The sequence below is a fragment of the Myxocyprinus asiaticus genome, chromosome 25, assembly GCF_019703515.2.
Source record: "Myxocyprinus asiaticus isolate MX2 ecotype Aquarium Trade chromosome 25, UBuf_Myxa_2, whole genome shotgun sequence".
Lineage (NCBI taxonomy): Eukaryota > Metazoa > Chordata > Actinopteri > Cypriniformes > Catostomidae > Myxocyprinus > Myxocyprinus asiaticus.
This window is the reverse complement of record NC_059368.1, coordinates 11,201,845-11,223,019: the sequence shown is the minus strand read 5'-3', so window position 1 is coordinate 11,223,019 and position 21,175 is coordinate 11,201,845. Positions and strand designations below refer to the sequence as shown.

Genomic DNA, 21,175 nt, shown 5'->3' with positions numbered 1-21,175 from the left:
CAATGAAAAGAACAGTGTTAAAGTTTATGGTAAGCTCAGATTTTAGTCTTTGATTCAATAAGATGCTATTAGATATACAATACTTATATGGTAACAACCATGTTTTCCTCCAATTAATGTCATTAATAAGAGAAGTCCAAAATAATTTCCCTCTTGGGGAAATTTAAGTTATGGAATGTAATAATTGCCGAATAAACTTATTATTACAGCGGCGCGCGCTGATGACGCAATTTGCGTCACACATGCTGCGCGCGAAGCATTCCGCAATGTGCACACCCGAAGTACAGAGCAGTGGGACACCTTTTGATCTTAGAACGCTTGCGCCCTCTTGTGATCATACAAACCATAAATAAATATGCGTTTGTTCTCCTATTGTCTTAAGAACTGCGCCCTTCTTTTGTCCTTCAGGTCATTTTTCACCCGTATTGAAAACCATTCAAAATGCAGAAATTTTTGATTAGTGTACAACAGCACTAAAGTCCCTCTTAACAGTTTCACTGTGGTCCCAAAGTAAATAATGATAAGGAAAATAATGCTACATTCTGAATATTAATGGAGTAACATAATTTTTTATTATTTTTTAACTTGGCAAACATTGACCAAGGATGTCTCAATTTACATTTATTTTAATCACTTTTGGCATTTTATAATATCTTAACTATATTACAACAATATCTGATTTGTTCTGCTTTTAAAAAATCAACACTGTACAGTTTAGATAATTTTAGTACATGCCTATTTCCCAAATAAATCTCTAATGCCTTTTCCAGCAGTCAAAGTGAGCCCAATTTGCACATCCATTGCAATAAATCCATTCCTTCCCACTAATGTCAAATACTTTGTTGAAGTGTTGCAGGGGTTAAGGAAGGTGCCTTAATAGATATTTCTATCATCTAATGTTTTAGGAGAAATTTAAATGCAATAGGTCCTGTTATGTGCCTTTAGCCCTATTGTACCCTATTATAAAAAAATAAAAAAATAATAATAATGTTAGCAAACTTAGTTACTAACATATTACCTGTTAAAAATGGTAAAATAAATAAATAAATAAACAAATAAATAAATACTCTGTGTGTGTGTGTGTGTGTGTGTGTGTGTGTGTGTGTGTGTGTGCTTGTGTGTGTGGACATGTACAGTGGTGGCCAAAAATATCGGTACCCTTGATAAATATGAGCAAAGAAGGATGTGGAAAAAAAAATCTACATTGTTTATCCTTTTGATCTTTCATTCAGAAAATTCACAAAAATCTAAACTTTTGTTGAAATAAAACAATTGAAACAGGGGAAAAATCTTATCATTAAATATTTTTCTCCATAATTATTGACACCCTTTTATTCAATACTTTTTGCAACCTCCCTTTGCCAAGATAAAAGTTCTGAGTCTTCTGTTATAATGCCTAATGAGGTTGGAAAACACCTGGCAAGGGATCTGAGACCATTCCTCCATACAGAATCTCTCCAGATCCTTCAAATTCTGAGGTCCATGTTGGTGGACTCCTCTTCAGTTCACCCCACACATTTTCTATGGGGTTCAGGTCAGGGGACTGGGATGGCCATAGCAGAACCTTGATTTTGTGGTCAGTGAACCATTTTTGTGTTGATTTTGATGTTTGTTTTGGATCATTGTCCTGCTGGAAGATCCAACCAGGGCCCATTGTAAGCTTTCTGGCAGAGGCAGCCACATTTTAATGTTTTATCTGTTGGTATTTGAGTCTGTGATGCCATGTATCCAAAAAAGATGTCCAGGACCTCTGGCAGAAAAACAGCCCCACAACATTCAAGATGCAGCACTACATTTAACCTTGGGCACTGGGTACTTCATCTCTGTGTGCGCCAAACCCATCTTGCTGCCAAAAAGCTCTTTTTTTGTTTCATCTGACCATAGAACTTGGTTGCATTTGAAGTTCCAGTAGTGTCTGTCAAACTGAAGATGCATAAGTTTGTTGTTGGACGAGAGCAGAGGCTTTTTTCCCCCCCTTGAAACCCTCCCAAGCAACTTGTGGTGATGTAGGTGATGTCTGATATATTCTTTTAGACTTTCTGACTCCAAGACACAACTAATTTCTTCAGTTTTCCAGCTGTGATCCTTGGAGATTCTTTGGCCACTTGAACCATCCTCCTCACCGTGCGTGGAGACAATATGGGCATTGAAAATCGGCCTGGAAAAGGACTTGTGACTGTATTGTCTCCACACACGGTGAGGAGGATGGTTCAAGTGGCCAAAGAATCTCCAAGGATCACAGCTGGAGAATTGAAGAAATTAGTTGGGTCTTGGGATCAGAATGTCTCAAAAAAATATTATTCTTATAGCCACTTTCCATTTTGTGAAGCTCAACAACCATTTGCCACACATCAGAACTATATTCTTTAGTCTATCCCACTGTGACTGATGATTAAGGGAATTTGGCCTGTGTGTTACCTCATATTTATACCCCTGTGAAACAGGAAATCATAGCTGAACAATTTCATGTTCCTAAACACCCAGGTGCACTAAAAAATGTAAAATATGAATAGGAATATACTTCAGATATATTTTGCTCTTAGGAATTTCTAGGGGTGCCAATAATTGTGGCCAACATGTTTTGAAGAAAAATATTTATTTAATAATGAGATATTTCCCCTGTTTCAATTGTTTTACTTAAATTAAAGGTTAGATTTGTGTGATTTTTTGGAATGAAAGATCAAAAGGTAAAACAATGCAGATTCTTTTTCACAGCCTTCTTTGCTTATATTTACCAAGGGTACCGATATTTTTTGGCCACTACTGTACATGTGTGCACAAACACATGTGGGACAGATGCAGTACCCAGTGGAGCAGGTGGGGGAGCTAGAGAACATGGGGGCTAAGGCTAAATTTGAGAAAAATTGTTTGATGCATAGATGTACAAAAACTATTTAAAGGTGTATAACATCCAGAAAGTCAGAAGGTGAAATGTCACAACTTGTTCTTCCAAACAAGTCCAAATTGACCCGTGAAGACAATGGACGGAAGAATTTGTTTTGAATGTTTTTTTTTCTCTTAAACAAATATATATATATATATATATATATATATATATATATATATATATATATATATATATATGTTACACATTAAGTGATAAATGAAAACTATTTATGTCATTATTTTTGAAGACATCCTCACTATGCACAGTACTGTGTGTGTGTGTGTGTGTGTGTGTGTGTATATATATATATATATATATATATATATATATATATATATATATATATATATATATATATATTATTATTATTATTATTATTATTATTATTGTTTTGTTGGTTTTGATGGTCTTGACCAAGTCACAAGGTCTGGTTCCAGTACCAAAAATATGGGTTATTCTATGCGTTATTTATAACGTATTCATTACCTGTCATGGGTCAAAAATGACTTTTAGACAAAACAAGAGGTTTATACCATCACCACACATGCCTGCTTGATTTGTCATTCTTCTCTCATGGATGCCTCAAAGTTTCAACTACAATGGCATTCAGTTTGAATGAAGAATGTTTTTCTTAAATTAACAGCACAGAGAAGACAAATAAATGGCTAATTAGACCCCAAACCTGACCCATGTAGATCTGATCAAAACAGGAGTCTTTTACTTATGGGTCTACTTAAAGTTTCTTTTGTTTCTCACTCTTTTTTGAAAACAAATCCTTGTAAATCATGAACCTGCATATGATACTAAGGGTATAAAAACATTTGGACATAAAATGACACTTATTACCCTCATAACTAGTTCTCTATTAGGCTACATTTCATAAACACAATAATACATACGCTATCACTTCAAATGACGGTTCAAAACACACACACACATACACACACACACACACACACACACACACACACACACACACACACACACATATTTAAGGGGAAAAAAACTTATTGGATATACAAAAAATGTTCACGCCCATTTCCGCACTTTAGACCAATTATAGACTGATACATTGCCCTTATATGGAAATGAGCCCGCCTCACTTTGTTGCCTCATCCAATGAAAACACGTCAATAACTATCAAAAGCGCTACAGATAGTAACCATTTGTTGAGATCATCAGAGAAAGCAGCCATATGCCTACCCATTAAAATAGATAATTCACAAATACAATGAAATGAAAAATGATTCTACCGAGAGACTCTTCAGCCTGAGATCCCTCCTTTACACCCGCAGGATTCGAACGCCTCCACGGTATGTTTTCTTTTGAGCGAAAGGATGAAGTAGTTTCTGTGCCTGACCATTAAGCGGAGTCCATCGGAGGAGGAGTTTCACCCTGAATCTGTCCTTATGCGATCGTTTACTATAATATGCCGTTCAACGTGTACAACAGTGGGCGCCTACCGGGAATATATTTCGTCTAAACCGTTCTGAATCTGTTCTGCAAGCATTTGCAACAAGGTCAGTCTTTGTTTGCTCCAGAAATGGTACGGTTGATCGTCGTTCTTTCTCTCGATATTTTTCATAACAACCATAATTTTTACAGTTGAGCAGGGCTGAGTGGTTTTGGTCCATTAATATGTACGTTTGAGACGCAACATGTCTTTTTGCGCGAATGCCGGGCTATTATAACTGATCTTGGGAAAAACAAGGGGAAACTTCCCCTCTGCATACTTCTGAACAATGACCGGACCAAGCGCCACAAGCAGCGGCTCCTCAACAGCCAAGATCAGCAGACACGGGCGCTCCAAAAGCACCAGTACATACTGTCATAGGAGCAGTCCGCCTCCGGAATCCTCCTCGTCCTTTGCGGCAAACAACACCGGTAGGTCGTCCGGTGAGGAAGACGAGAAAGATGGTGGGGTCCCGTTTTACGTTAACAGGACGGGCTTTCCTATAGACAGTATCACCTGGGAGAGAATGTGGTCCCATGTCGCCAAAGTTCACCCCGATGGACAGGACACGGTGGATAGGATACGAAATGCAACACACCTCCCTAAAGTAAGTTGAAAGTCATGAGCTGTTTTTGTAGAGAACATCTGTCTCAAAACGTAGTGAGCTGCCTACCAAAACAGTATTTCTGGACATCTGACCAATATATAAATACATGTTTTGAGGAAATGACATGTTTTGGGCATCTATCATGGCAAAACCGTGGTATTCTTTATAGATTCATTGGACCAAAGTATATATGATTATTACCATATTCATTATATAAAACAGTTGAACCTCAAAGTTGGCAAAAAATATGTGCATAGGAGACATTTTCAAGTTTCTGAACATCTACCATGGTAACACAATGGTATTCTTTAAAGAACCTTGGTACATGAATAAAGTAATCATGCAGCACCATGTATATGGTATATATTTGAATATAACCATATTCAAGACATAAAACAGTTGAAAAAAGGTGAAACTCAAAGTTGGCCAAAATATGAGCGTAGGACACATTCACAGGTTTTGGACATGTTTTTGGGCATGTACCATCTTAATACAGTGGTATTCTTTAAAGAAACATGGAACCATGAGCCATGAATAAAGTAATCATTTAGTACCATTTATTTACCATATGAATATTATTGATTACACTACACAGTTGTAAAACAGCTGAACCTCGAAGTTGGCCAATATATGAGTGTAGGACACATTTTCAAGTTTTTGGACATTTCCCATGGTATTCTTTCAAGAACCATGGTACATTAATATAGTGTGATAATATGAGTATATCTCATATGAATATTACCATATTCATAATATAAAACAGTTGTAAAACATTTCACCCCTCAAAGTTTGCTTATACCGCAGGACACATTTACAGGTTTTTGGGCATGAACCATCGTAATACAGTGGTATTCTTTAAAGAACCATGAAACCATGGTACATGATTATAGTAATCATTTAGTACCATGTATATACCATATGGATATTACCACATTGTGTAATACTACACAATTGTAAAACAGTTGAATCTCAAAGTTGGCCACTATTGTAGCTAAGACATTTACAGGTTTTTGGACATGTTTTGGTCATCGACCATGGTAATACCACAGTATTCTTAGAAGAACCATTGTACATGAATATAGTAATCATTCAGCACTATTTACAGAACATACCATATGAATATTACCATATTTGTGATATGAAACATTTGTAAAACATTTGAACCTCTAAATTGGGCAATATGTGAAACGTTGGACACATTTATAATAATAGTGCACATTTATAAAGGGCATCCACTAATATATATTATCAGTGAAATCAGTGAGGGCATCCCTCAAACTGCCAGTTCTGTGACCCAGTTTTCAACCAGAGGAAGTGTATGCAGTGACATGTGGACAGATTTACTCATCCCTGTGGCTTCCAACAGTGTGCCACATTGTCTCTTGGTATAATTCAATTACAAACCAGGCAAAGAAGTGACCTGATCCAACCAATGAATGACAGCTATATGCATATACATTCCTCTGTTAAGATTCCTTAGATTATGTGATTATATGAGGAATGATCATCACATGTGACATTGGCATAGGGGAGTTCTAGCTCTTTCATTTGGATTAGGGACTCTATCGTGCCTCTCTGTCAATCATGCCTTACCCTCCAAACATAAACCAGTCTTGCCTGATTGACCCTTTAAAAAGCTGGCTAATGAAAGTGCCTCAGAGGGGATAAGGTGACTCTTAATCACAAATCTTACAGACCAAGTAATCCTTATTGCTCAGACAGCTCCTCCTGGCTCAAGTTATATGTTTATAGCTGCACTGTTGTTCATTCCTATATGATTGTATGTGCGGACACATGCAAAAACAAAGGTGTTTGATTGGCCAAAATTGTTGACCCAGATCCCCAGATGTTATAGTGATTTATTTAAGGCATTCCCCTACAGCAGGTGTTGAACAGGTGCATGGGAGTGAGTCCATCAGATCAGCCAGATTAGGAGTGACTCGGACGGCTGCAACATGCGCCACACATTACTGTTAAATCCATTTACTGTATCTGAGTTACAGTCCATGTGAAAGTCCTAGCTGTCTAACCCAAAACTGACTGTATTGACAAAGAATCAGACCTGCCTGTAACCTTGGTATTCTTGTACGTGAGGACAATGCGGTAACTACAGTATGTAAACAAATCACATACCAGCATGTTCAGCAGTATCCGTGTTGGCGCAGTTAAAAAATCTTTGAAAACTAAATAGGCTATTCAGACGTTGGATCAGGTAGGTCAGGTGCTTCTTATTCATAATTTATCCATACATTTCCATATTTAAAAAATTTATACCACATTTCTATTTTTATTTTTTATAAATCTGTGTTTGTCTAATACAGGCTTTTGGTTTTAAGACTGCCATAAACCATTCTCTAGAGTGTTATTGTGGATAATCCCCAAACTGCAGTTGTTTTGACTAGTGGTTTGACTTTTAAAGGAAACAAAACAAACATTTAACCTAGAGTCATCATAGAAGTGGCACATGAATACACAACAGTTAGTCAGTACAGTACAAAAGCACTCATGCTTGTGTGATATTGCTTAATGGAAAAATTAAAATTCTCTCTCATCATTTTCTCACCCTCATGCCAACCCAGATGTGTTGACTTTCTTTTTTTCTGCTGAACACAAACAAAGATTTTTAGAAGAATATCTCAGCTCTGTAGGTCCATTCAATGCAAGTGAATGATGACCAGAACGTTGAATCTCCAAAAAGCACATAAAGGCAGCATAAAAGTAATCCATATGACTTCAGTGGTTAAATCCATGTCTTCAGAAGCAATACTATAGGTGTGGGTGAGAAACAGATCAATATTTGTCATTTTTTACAGTTAATGGCCACTTTCACCAGCCCTCCTAAATGCTCTTTTTTTTTTTCCCTAAGAGTTCTTTTTTTTTTTTTTTTTGGCGATTCATATTCTTTGTGCACATCACTTCCTACTGGGCAGGGAGCAGAATTTATAGTAAAAAAGGACTTGAATATTGATCTGTTTCTAACCAACACCTATCAGATCGTTTCTGAAGACATGTATTTAACAACTGGAGTCATATGGATTACTTTTATGTGATTATTGGGAGCTTCAAAGTTCTGGCCCCCATTCACTTGCATTGAATTGACCAACAGAGCTGAGATATTCTTCTAAAAATCTTTGTTTGTGTTCAGCAGAGTCATACACATCTGGTATGGCATGAAAGTGAGTAAATGATGAGAGAATTTTCATTTTTTTTGGTGAACTATCCCTTTAATTGTTGGTGCCAATGTAAAATCTGCCAACCAAAAAAAAAAAAAACAAAACAACAAAAATAAGTCCACGTTTATTCCTTTAGATGAACAAATGTTCTGTGTGGCTTGTACAGTCATTTATAGTCAGTTAGTCTCGAGTTTCAGGACAGTCCCACGAGTGAGCAGAGGTCAGCAAACAGCTCTGAGTGTTTGGAGTGTGCCCTATTTATTGCTGACCTCCTTTCAGGGTGGAAGAGACCCAGTTGAGACATAAGCCATAAGAGTAGAGCATAGTTGTAAAGGAAAACTCTTTAAGAGAATTCAGACAGTCAAAATCAATATTCAGTAGATACTCATTCAACTGAACCCATTTCTAAAAATGTTCTAGTATCATAACGTTGGCACAGAACTAGATACATTGTAACTCCAGTGCATTTCTGTGTTTTCTTATCAGGCTTTTGGAGGCTTTAAAAGTCAGCACAGGGACAAAAGAGACTTTACTTCCCTACTTTTCTGCAGTTCTTCATTCCCTTGCACTGGGCAGAGTGAGATAAAGAGGAAAGAAGAGATGATTCCCGTTCTCATTTCCTCCTCTGACCCAGTAGCCCTTGCCTCCTCAGCTGTCTGCAGCACAGATGGTGCTCTTTTTGTGGAGCTTATTGAAAATAAGGCCTGATGTTTAGTTCTGCCTCCTTGTCAAACAGCTTTGGTATGACACTTTAAATGTGTTGTAATGTGCCTGAACAGAGCCTTTTCCAGCTAGAGGACAAGGGTTTCTATAATCTAGCCTTCATTAATTACTTCTTTGCTTCTTTTGAATGGAGGCTTGTGTGCGAGAGGAAGAGCTTTGTTCACTTCTTTTCTGAACAGTCTTTTTGGAGTTAGAAGTGACTGATACTGTAGGGGTCCAAATGATCAATCAGGTATTGTTTCTAGATGATAAGGACTTTTCATGCCATTGATGCATCAGAACCAACTGATAGATGTGTCATTGAGTCATTGTGAAACTCTTTGTGGTTACAAGAGTAGAAAGGGCAATCCAAAAGTTGCCTTGTCACTGACTTGGTCTCATCCTTAAAGGGGTCATGACATGAGGAATCACATTTTCCTTTATCTTTTGACATATAAGAGGTCATTGTACTATAAAAACATCCTGTAAGTTTCAGAACTCAAAACTTACTCCTCACTGCAAAAAGAGCATTTGTTGAAGCCAAGCTGCCTAAACAACTCGTTCTCAGCTTCCTCTACATTGTGATATCACACTGTGGTAGACATTTGCATCTGACTGCCTCAATATCAACACATCCATGGCTACTTTATATTATCACTTCAGTAGCCCCACCCAGCATTGGTTATCAGTGAGATTGTAAGGAGAGAGCAGGTCAGTCAAGAGCAGAGAGCCAATCATCACAGTGGGTGTTTACTGTCAAGTCTTAAAGGAGAAGCAGCACCAAAACAGAGCATTAGATTGAGGGTCAGAATGAGGATGGAAAATTATAAGGTTTTACAAATATATGAATGTTTTTTGTGCAAAAAAACTCTACTAATATTATTACTGAACCACAAAGAACATTTTAAAATAATTAAAAAAGGCATGTCATGACCCATTTAAAGGGATAGTTCACCCAAAAGTGAAAATTCAGCCTATCCGCTATTCAGCCTCTTGTCATTTGGAACCCATATGATTTTGTTTTCTTTCAAAGAATCAAAGCAGTTCAATTCATGTGAGTCATTTTTGATTAATTTGAGTAATGCAATACTCTAATTAGCATAAACATAGCACACACAAATATTGGTTAAAAATAGGGCTGGCAATCGATACAATTTTTTAATTGAGTTAATTACGAAAGGCCCCCAAATATGAACAATACATATTTTAAATATTTATAAATGTAATATGTAGGCTATACAATAAATAATTCAGATATTTATATCGAAATATATTGCATTATTGTGGCAGACGAGTAAAGCATTGATTTGACAACACAAAAAGTGGCTTTAGAAGTAAATATATATATATTTTTTATTCCCATATTATTGAACAAAAGCCTACATTCGACAGCAATCCATTTTGCATCTGAGTTGGTCAAGTTGTGCTGCTGTCACAGGACTCAATCTCGCATTCCATCTGTGCTGTGTTTAATTTTCAGTCTATGTAATGTACATACACTGGCGGCCAAAAGTTTGGAATTATGTGCATATTTTGCTCTTATGGAAATAATTTGGTACTTTTATTCACCAAAGGACATTAATAACGTTAAATATTCCTATTAAAATTTGAACTACTTAAACTACTTCAAAGAGTTCTCATCAAAAAAATCGTCCATGTGCAGCAATGACAGCTTTGCAGATCCTTGGCATTCTAGCTGTCAGTTTGTCCAGATACTCAGGTGACATTTCACCCCATGCTTCCTGTAGCACTTGCCATAGATGTGGCTGTCTTGTCGGGCACTTCTCACACACCTTACAGTCTAGCTGATCCCACAAAAGCTCAATGGGGTTATGATCCATAACACTCTTTTCCAATTATCTGTTGTCCAATGTCTGTTTCTTTATCCACTGTAACCATTTCTTTTTGTTTTTCTGTTTCAAAAGTGGCTTTTTCTTTGCAATTCTTCCCAAAAGGCCTGCACCCCTGAGTCTTCTCTTTATTGTTTACTGTACATTAAACTGGTGTTGAGTGGGTAGAATTCAATGAAGCTGTCAGCTGAGGACATGTGAGGTGTCTATTTCTCAAACTAGAGACTCTGATGTACTTATCCTCTTGTTCAGTTGTACATCTGGCCTTTCACATCTCTTTCTGTCCTTGTTAGAGCCAGTTGTCCTTTGTCTTTGAAGACTGTAGTGTACATCTTTGTAAGAAATCTTCAGTTTTTTTGGCAATTTCAAGCATTGTATAGCCTTCATTCCTCAAAACAATGATTGACTGATGAGTTTCTAGAGAAAGCGGTTTCTTTTTTGCCATTTTTGACCTAATATTGACCTTAAGACATGCCAGTCTACTGTATAATGTGGCAACTCAAAAACAAACATAAAGACAATGTTAAGCTTCATTTAACGAACCAAATAGCTTTCAGCAGTGTTTGATATAATGGCAAGTGATTTTCTAGTACCAAATTAGCAATTGAGCAGGATTACTCAAGGATAAGGTGTTGGAGTGATGGCTGCTGGAAATGGGGCCTGTCTAGATCTGATCAAAAATGACTGTTTTCAGTAGTCATGGTGCTGTTTTTTTACATCAGTAATGTCCTGACTATACTTTGTGATCAGTTGAATGCCACTTTGGTGAATTAAAGTACCAATTTCCTTCCAAAACAGCTAAATCTGTACATTATTCCAAACTTTTGACCGCCAGAGTATGCATCATACTGATTCTTTTGGAGCATCTCACTGGTTTGCAGCATCATAAATGCTGCATTTTTAGGACGATGTGTCAAGTTAGAAGTAGTTGAAACTTTGAAAATCCTGTATCGAGATCCCTGCATTCTGTTATGCTTCACCCAGCTGTCAAGAACGCATCCTGTGTGACCAGCCCTAATTCAGTGGCAGCGCTGCTTATGAGGTTTGTTGAGGCGCGCTGACTGCCCCCTACTGGCCCGGCTCGTAAAAGCACAAAATCACATGTACTTCAAGTTGAATTGCTCCGATGATAGTAAAGAAAAATACATACTTTTATTACAGAATTTTTTTAGGTCAAAGGACATGATTAATTTTGTTAATTTGGTTCAACGTGTAATTTTTATTTAATTAATCACACTTAACACATTAAATCGACAGCCTGGTTGAAATAGTCAATTTGTAATTAATTAATTTTTTGTTGAAACTTGCCTCTTTGATTTTTTTCACTGATCTTGCATAAATAATGCCTACCTTTGATTTCTTAAATTGCTGTCTGTGTATGGAGTTCACTGAGATTAGGGATTACAGCTGTTATCATAGTAATTTTTTCTTTGTTTTCACAGCACCCCGTGCCATCGGTTCCCAACTTTAAGCCATCCATGTCTGTGCCTGATTGGCTCCATGCCGTCCAGAACTACATGAGAAACCTGCAGTATCCTTTACTTTGTACAAACTATTCATACATAACACCCTGAGGACATAGCTTGACAAACCTGTTCTAAAGCTCTGCTTCTTTGGGATACATTATGGATTAATGGATACTTATTCCTTTGGAGTGTCAGTTGCGCTTACTCGCTCAGTGAAATTTATTCTGTGAACTGGAATTACGCAAAGTGCCTTTTAAATCTCTTTAATTCAGAGTGATATTAGCAACAGGTCTGCATACTTCAGCTGCACAGATGCAGGATTATCTGTTTAGATAAAAAATATCTGTTTAAGAGATTAGAGAATCTCTTTTTTTTTTACCTACACTTGAATTCAAAGGTACTTTGAGTTCTATTTCCTGACTGCAGTTGAGTCATGCCTCACTTTGAAGGCAAGCAGATGGAAGATTTGTGGCTTTGATATAGCTTACTAATTAAGTTAGAAGTTAGATAACTGCCTAACTGTTTGAACAATATCATTCAATGTAATTTGGGTCCTGAAGCAAAAAGAGTTGAGAACCACTGTGGTTTGGGAAGCCATTGCTAGATCATTTTAGCTCTGTGTATTATTATATTCATCATTGTGTGTGAGTAATGTTTCAGTGTCTGAATTTCCTCCCAGAAATACAGTAATATCTGTGAAAGATAATGAGGATGTGAGTTTCAACAGGATATTGTTTGCAGCTGTGCATTTAGACATGCATGAGTCACAATGAAAAACAGGAAAAAGGCTTCCTAAATGAGCTGAACGAACTTGACGTCATCACTTAGCTCCTTAACTGCTGACAGATACAACCACACAGGAACACAGTTCTTTGAGATTAAGAAAACCAGACCTTTGAGTGGGTAAGTGATACCATCACTGTGGCATCTTCATCATCTTGTCTGACAACCTTTGTTTTCCTGTTATCAGCTTCCTCTTTTATTTGACACTCTTAGGGGCCATTCACACTAAACACGTACATACATCTGCACAGTTTTTCAATTGTTTTTCTATGAAAACATGCACTAGATGGACAACTTTGACCCTTGCTGGGCGTTTAATTTTTTCTATGTTGCATTACCACATTTTTTTAGACAACATGAGTCTAGGTAAAAAGAGCTTTCAATCTTTAAAAACAAGTCTCGAGTCAGGACACCTGCATTCTGTTCTATTCATTGCGCTGCATCTTGCTTTTTGTAGTGCTAAAACGTGTTTGGTTTGAACAGCCCCTTAGTGGAAAAGCTCATGTTTCACATAAGGTTCTGTTGTTTCCTGTTGTTTTTTGCAAGTTTGTTGTTAATGTTAAAAGTGCTGACAAGTCCTTTTACAAATAACATGACCTTTTATTTAGACTAAGAACAATATCAGAAGATTTAGAGAGGTTGATAACTCTAAATGTGTATCACATCTGTGTTTCTAAAGGTATAGGTCATTGACACCCTGTATTACGTAAAACAAAACTCTTTTCCCTGTCCTTCAGGTTGATGGAGACTGCCAGAGAGATGATAAGAGAATCACTTCCCATTAAATGCCTTGAATCAGTTATCCTTGGAATGTATCCTTGCACCTATAGTTTCATTGCCGGAGTGCATTCCCTAGCTCACTTGATTTCTTGGCCCAATACATTGATGATTATCTTATGTTTTAGTCTAGTTTTGGAATAAACCCTAAAGTATATTCACAGACTGATCTCACTGTTAAATCAGCGACAGGAGGTCAAAATTTCTGCTGCTGAAATCGGTCTGTGCTTACTGAAATTCAAAACCACCACCCCTAGTGGCCGAATCTAGAAGTGTTGTTGAGGTAAAATATCCATGGGGTGGCACTAAAACAAGTTATATTTTTTGTTGTAAATTATGTAATACAGTCAACAGGAATGCATATTTTATCAACCATATGTTCTAACCCAAACCCCAACCCTAAAACTAACCGTCAGTGGAGTAAAAATTTAATTTTAGGGCAAAAATGCAACCTCTAAATCATGTTCACCTTTGTTAATGTTAACGCGATTACTTCCTGGTTTCCATGGGAACCAGAACTTGGAGATTGCACCATGGATAAAGGTAAACCAATCTGAATTGATGCAAAAATGACCGATGGTGATGGCGCTTGGCAGTAATTCAGGAGATGGAAGATGGCACTTGTCTGTAATTCGGCAGTATGGGGTCGATTTCATGGTACTTGAACATTCGGAAGCAGCACTTTGATTTCCTGTGTAATTTTGTTGTATTTCAAGGCCTTGAAAAGTAATGGAAATTAAGAAAATCCTAAAAAGTGTTAGGAATTTATATAGTGAATAAAATTTTTTCTAGTTATGCTCAGCTCTAAACTATTTAATAGGCTAGAAATTATTCTTTTAGAGTACAATATCTATACAGTGATTAAAAACAATCGTTATCTCAAACGACTGAAACAGCAATAGAAAAACCATGCAAATTGATCAAAAAGTGTAAGAATCCTACTTCATAACGGTAATTACTAACATGCACATAAGTACAATCCAGTTAATTTCTTTTTGTGGAAACCCTTTTTCTCCTTTACTCTATTAAAGCACTATTGGATCATGTGTCTGGAGCAGAGAAATATTCTAGGGGTTTGCTGATAGTGATGTGTTTTAAGAGGCCATGATGAAAAGCCTGCAGTGCGGACTGTACTTTGGAATAAGGCACCTGATGGGCCATTAGTTGCAAACAGAGGGGTTCTCTGTTTGTGGATTTGTAGTGCTGTGTTAGGCAGTTGAATTCCAGTTTGCTTCACTTTGTGATTGTGTCTTTGTGTACAAAACTGGTCTTTTAATCTTCCACTCTCCGTTGCTTTTTTCAAAGGCTGAAAGACTTCTCGTTATGTCCCGGAAGACTTAAACAGCACAGCAAAGAACCAATCACTGTTGCAATCAAAGCTGCTGTAAGTGATTTTTTAATCATTAAAATGTGTGTCCTCAAGCTCTTTTAATGGCAAAAAAGAATCTAGCTTTGTCCCAAATCATGTACTTTTGCTATTCTACGCCACTTTGTAGAGTGAGTAGTGTGTTCACATTAAAAATACAAGGAAAGGAAGAGTACTACGTGTATCCAGATGATGTATTCCAAAAAAAAAGAGTACCTCGTAAACATGACTTAATTTCCTTTAACTGCAGAAGTTGTGACAGTCAGCCAGATTACAGCTTGCCAGATCAAGAAAGGACTAAATGTTTATAGACCATTTCAAGGACATACACAATTACAAAGGAATAAGAATGCTACTGCGCATGTCTTGCCCTGGAGCATTTCTGGTAGCGGTATTGTTATAACCCCCCCCCCCCCAATATTATATTAACTATATTATTTACATAGTTTATTATTTGTATTATATATAACATTTACATTTTTTACATTTATTTAAAAAAAATATTGCAAAAGATTATCTGTAGATAGCTACACTGTCATTTGAACATTGAACAACACTGATTCAGTGAGTTCAGTAAGCATTGTAACATAGCACAATGTACAAGTACATTGGTTATTCACTTGTCCGAGTAAAAAAGTTACTTGTCTGGTATATTATGATACATTGTCACAATGCACCAAATTTTAGTAGTCAGTAATTTAATTTGACGATTCTTGATACCAGCTTCAGTACCACAACACATAATAACACTAACTTGTGAACTACTGAAACATAGTTAACAAATTAGTTAATGTAATCCTGCTTAGAGGATAGTGTAGATGTTTGTGGCTCGCTGTCCTGGGCACCCCCAACGTAGGTTAGTTATTAGTAAATGGATAGGAGGAGAAAGGGGAGGTGGAGGGATGCCGGAAGACTCAACACCATGTAGAGGTAAGCGGCTGTTTATATATGCTTACTCTAGCAAAGTGATTGGTCAGATTAAATGAACTTGCTCCTCCCGAACCTTGTTTATAAAACTATTTATGATAGCTCTTGTACCACCCAAAAAAAGGAGCGTGGAGCGATGAAATGAGTTTGGGGAAGGAGGAGGTGCTTGCTGAGCCCTGTGAGAGGTGGGCAGAGGTGCCAAAGTATGATAGAACGAGTGGGGGTTGCTAGTGGAGGCAGCCTCACACTAGGGTCGCTCGTGGGATAGGAAACTGGGAGGTATAGAATAGGGGGAGATTGAGAATGGAAATTAGCGGAAGCACTGAAGAGACATTGGCAGTTGTGGCCGCATAGAAATTATACAAATAAACGTGAATAGCTCACTCAGCATTCGGAACGGGAGAACCCTCGCTGTGGTTTGAATGAAATAGCCCTTGTGGATTGCGCTGGGGGAGCCAGGCCTGCCTGAGCGGAGGCGTGAATCCAAGCCGCTAGGGCAGGTCACCCTGAGTATAGGAGTGGATCCTAGGTGCTCGGGACGACCTCAGCCTCTCCTCCTGGCAATGGGGCCCTCACGGCATTCGAAAGGTGGAGTCCTCACTGCGTTTGAAAGGGGGAGCACGCTATGCAAATAAACGTGAGTTAGCTTGCACGGCATTCGAGCGGGAGAACGGAAGAGCCCTTGAGTGCTTTTGGCATGCCCGTCCTGTGTTGTGGATGGCTGGTGTCCCCATAATTGTGTTTGGTGTTCGGGCAGCCTTTGTGTGCTGCTATGGTTGTGGCACCGATGCAAAAGGAATGGCTTGAGTGTAGTTTATCTGAGATGCCGGAATTGAGCAGGACAGATCTGATTGCGTCGTTGTCTAGGATGTGGAAGTCTGAAATAGTGGGATGGGTTCTTGGATCGAATTTTGTCATGGGGTGAGTTCGGAGCAATGGAGGAAGTCAAAGAAGGCGAGGATGAACATGGCATCTAGTGTTTTATTTGAGGTGTTTAGAGAAATGTGGCCCTAATGAAGAGTGTTTAGGTAATGAGTTAGAAGGTCGATAGTAAGTAGTTTTAGTGTTGTTGGGGTGTGAGTCGAAGGAGGATACAGAGAGGAGAGAAAAATCTAGAAATAGCAGATTGTAATTTAGGTGGATATCTTTGAAGCATTTCTGAGCTGTTTGATATGTTTGTAGGGTTCAGGGGGAAATGGCTTGAAGAATGGAGTCTTGGGGTGCGTGGAGAAGAAGTCTGGGAGGGTGATTTCTAGTAATTTCAGTTCTGAACGGGGAGGAACAGGGGTTGGTGTTTGGTTTGCTTCTAGGGTCAAGGCTTTGGATCTCTGAAGGAAAACAAGAAAGAGTCAGAAAAATGGTTTTTGAGCCTGGAATGTTTTCTGATTTAATTATGGTTAGCTGAGGAGGGATTTGGGACGAAGTTTGCTTGCGGAGGCAGCCTTGCGCAGGGAATGGATCCGGAGTAGGAGAGATTAGAATGGTAGAAGGGAGGGGGATAAAGTGAAGAGGGGAATGGGTCTGGAGCGGGGTTCACCAGCGGAGGCAGCCTCACTTGGGAATCCACTGTAGTGGCCCATGGATAGGTAGGGGTAGAGGGATGGATGTTAGCAGAGAGAATAGGTTGCGTGGGAAAAAACTAAGGCGTCTGGAACGTATGTGAGGCAATGTCAAGATATGTGCTTGCATGGCATTTACTGTTTTGGGAAGACCTGAAACAGCCAGATTGTTGTCAGTTGTTAGGAGGGTGATGGTTCGTCTGGTATGAGTAGGATAATATGGGTTACAGAGCAATGGAGGCTGAGACGCATGGTATGAAAGACATGCTGCGGTTGTGGCACATGCCCAGTTACGGTGCTCGGAAAGCACGTGCACTGTTTGCAGTGTAGTGGGGGTTTGTTGCATGGCTGGAAAGATGCCACAGTTGTGGTGCTTGGACAGCGTGCTGCACTGTTTACGGTGTAGTGGGAGGTTTAGTCGTACGGCCCGAGAGACGCCGCAGTTGCGGCACCTGGGCAGCACATTTGTGCTGCTTAGGGATATGTTGAGCTAATAGAAAACTTGGTAACATGGAAAACGTAACGTCTGCAGATGCCTGAACGTAATTGTTTGCTAGATTATATGTCAGGAACATGTGAAACAATGTCAGGAAACATGCTTGCGTGAGAATACGAACGACATCAATTAAAGTTGGTTTGTCATGAAATTAGAAGGCACCTGGAGTGTCCAGATGTTCTGATGTTTATTAACTTAAGCGTATAGTTTGGAGGTTTGTAGATTTTTTTTCCAATGTAATGCGAGTCATTTCATGTATAAATGGCATGGGGTGACTTGTCTCGTTTGACAAAGACGTATGAAATCGTGAGAGTTTGTGCCTGAGAGTTGGATTTAATGGATACTATAAGAGCACCGTTTGCGGTAGTGTGGTGAATAAAATGACTTATATTGATGACTTGTAATATTTCGACGGAAACTGACAAATTGGAGTATAAAGCAAGGTGCCAAGCTGAGTCATTTGGCGTAGATTAAAACCTGTTACTTTAAGCTTGGGTTGAGCATAAAATTATGGCAGATGTTGCACGCTTTTAAAATCATGTAGCAATTAAGTTGAATGGTCGAGCTTGTAAATAAAGTTTGTAATCCAAAGATTCGGGTAAAAGTAGAGAAGACTGTCTGTAAAATAAAGTGATAGATTGATTTACCTGCATGAAGTGTTTGTCCTGACGGGAGGAGGGAAAGTCATGTTATTGTATAGAGCTGAGTGGAAGTTTGTAGCAGCGCTTGCTTCGTGTTATCGAGGATGCGTGGCGAAGTGAGCTCGAATGCTGAGAGGAGGCGAGGCGAGTTTGTGGAATGATTGAGTTGGGATTCGGCGCGTGATCCGCCTCTTGCAGAGCTGAATACAGCTTGTGTCTGTTTGGACAGAGGCTGTGTATAACTGCAGTGTGCTGTGGAATGTCTGTGTTGGTTTGAAAAGAAGATTAGATAATTAGAGTATCGGTCGATTGAAAGGAATTCGCTGTTGCATGATTGCCTGTGTTGCAAATGGGATAAATCGCGCTCCGGATGGCATTTTGAAGAGAGAACGATTGTGATATTCATGTTAGAAGTAGACAAACAGAATCGCTGAATGGATCATAGCCTAAACAAGCTGCGCGGCGAGGCAATGAGGCTGACAAGAATCTGCTATGTGGGAGAACCTGATTGAAACACTGGGGAGCGTTGGAATGCTGATTAATCAAATAGTTAAACTTTGTTTCCCTCACGTTCAAATGGTGCTGGGATAGAATTCAAGAGGCATGAGCCAGGTCAGCGCCCATTCGCAGAGACGGCTTGCGCGATGGACTGCTCCGGGTGAAAAGTTTAGATGAGAGAACATATGTAAATTTTTGTTCTGTCCACAAAAAACCTGGTGTTATGAGATTTTCGTAATTTGTAATTGTGTAGTAAGTTGTAGTGGCCAGTTAAAGTTAATTTAGAACGCTGTAAATACAGTTGAACGCAACACATCTGTTATTCTGTGCATGAGATGAGATTCGTGGAGGGAGCACAGACAGAACCATCTCACGTGCGCTCAGATTTCAGTTTTATTTCAAGGATTGTTCAGCCCTACACAATACAATAGAAAGATATGTTGTTTTTGCGTTATCTCGCGGAACGTGTTTTTTTTATCTCATCACATTGAGTTCAGACTACAAGCTCACAACTTGAGTATCATTCTTTTGCAATGCCGCTGGAGATTCAGTAGCGGCAGAGCGCAGCTGCTGTATAGCGGTGCAGGAAACACTGACTTGCAGTCTAGGTAAGGTTTTTTTTATTATTATTACATTTTACATATTATATACATACTACATATTAAATTGTTTTTTATAAAAATTGCTTTTTATGTTCCTCAAGTCGCTTTGAAAAAAAAAAGTCTGCTAAATGCCCGCAATACACTGTAGGATTTTTACTATCCTTTAATATTGTTGCTTTTTTTTTTCCCTGAAAGTCAGGGCATCAGCAATTCCATTGCTCCAGTACTCCATCACGAGCATAGCATATAAAAAGAAAGATGGATTTTGTCAAATAGGCCTATAATAAGACAGCCTGATCACAAATACAGAAAACTACAGATGTTGAGAATGAACGCGAGTGGAGGAGGTAGCCTACAGTAATAATTAGCTACCAAAAGCAAAAATTTATTGTGGAAATAAAAAGACTTGTGGCGCAAAAAATGACAAAGTTCTGCGTTCACATAGGGAAAACATAAATGAAATTGGAGTATTAGATCATCGCAAAGGCTATTAATTGGCTGTCGGTGAGCATGTCACACTAAACATTGTAAGATTGCAGATTTTGCCCCACGACGACAGAAATCCTTTAGAATTCCCGAAATTTGTCTCAGACGGCAGAATCGTGGCCAGAATCATACAGTGGGCTTAAATGTAAATGACTTGTGCAGCTTCATTCATTGTAATGGGAGCGGTCTATAGTCACTTTTAGAGCCCGTAAAGAAATACTCTGATTTAACAAGCCAGCTAAACTCTACCTATCAAACTGACTATTAGCTGGCAAAAATGTCTTCACCTACCAGAGATAAGATGTGTGCTACAACTGTTAATACTGCATGTATCCTGTCTTGCTTCACTGCACGGATCATGTATCCATTTGTGGCTTCTTTTTCGCCAATATAAAAACTTTAATTTCCATTAGTTCCAGACATCTAGGGAGCATCCAGCCACTGAACAACATGGTCCAAATTTTAATAATGACATTCTATTACAATCGTAGTAACGTTGATCGTGTCACTATGAATGAAGTGCCTCCAGCTGTTGTTTTGAATGAGTACGACAACTAGATGGAATTGTTCAAGGGACAGAGGTCAGTTCCTTAAACCGATGAACAGTCCTTGAAATGAGAACCAGGGGATCTAAAATTTGGTATGCAGGTCCCCGGTAGCCCCTGCTGGTAGATGCTGGGACTACACTCTATGATGGCAAAAAAGTTCTAGTGACAGATTGAATGTTGATCCATCATGGATTACATAGTAAAAGCAGAACTATATGATATAGGTCCAAGCTTTTAGCTTTTAATCTATTGTTTTGGCCTGTGGCCAGGCCGTATGTTTGTTCCACTTTTTTCATTTGCAATATCAGCAGGTTTTTTTTTTTTTTTCAGCCGTTATTTCACAAGGACAGCCCA

The 21,175-nt window shown here is 38.6% G+C and overlaps 1 protein-coding gene across 2 annotated transcripts in view; it reads left to right on the top strand.

The window, feature by feature from the left end:
* The first annotated feature begins 4,026 nt into the window (after window positions 1-4,026).
* The window catches only part of LOC127416088 (tubulinyl-Tyr carboxypeptidase 2-like), a 43,308-nt gene continuing 26,159 nt past the window's right edge, over window positions 4,027-21,175 (top strand). The window contains exons 1-4 of one of the 2 annotated variants that reach the window (XM_051655215.1): window positions 4,027-4,947; window positions 12,115-12,203; window positions 12,985-13,041; window positions 13,659-13,733. In XM_051655215.1, coding sequence (XP_051511175.1) covers window positions 4,630-4,947; window positions 12,115-12,203; window positions 12,985-13,041; window positions 13,659-13,733 — 539 coding nt within the window. In that variant the 5' untranslated portion in view covers window positions 4,027-4,629. Of the gene's footprint in view, window positions 4,948-11,668; window positions 11,715-12,114; window positions 12,204-12,984; window positions 13,042-13,658; window positions 13,734-21,175 lie in introns of those variants that run through there. The other variant, XM_051655217.1, reaches the window with a different exon arrangement.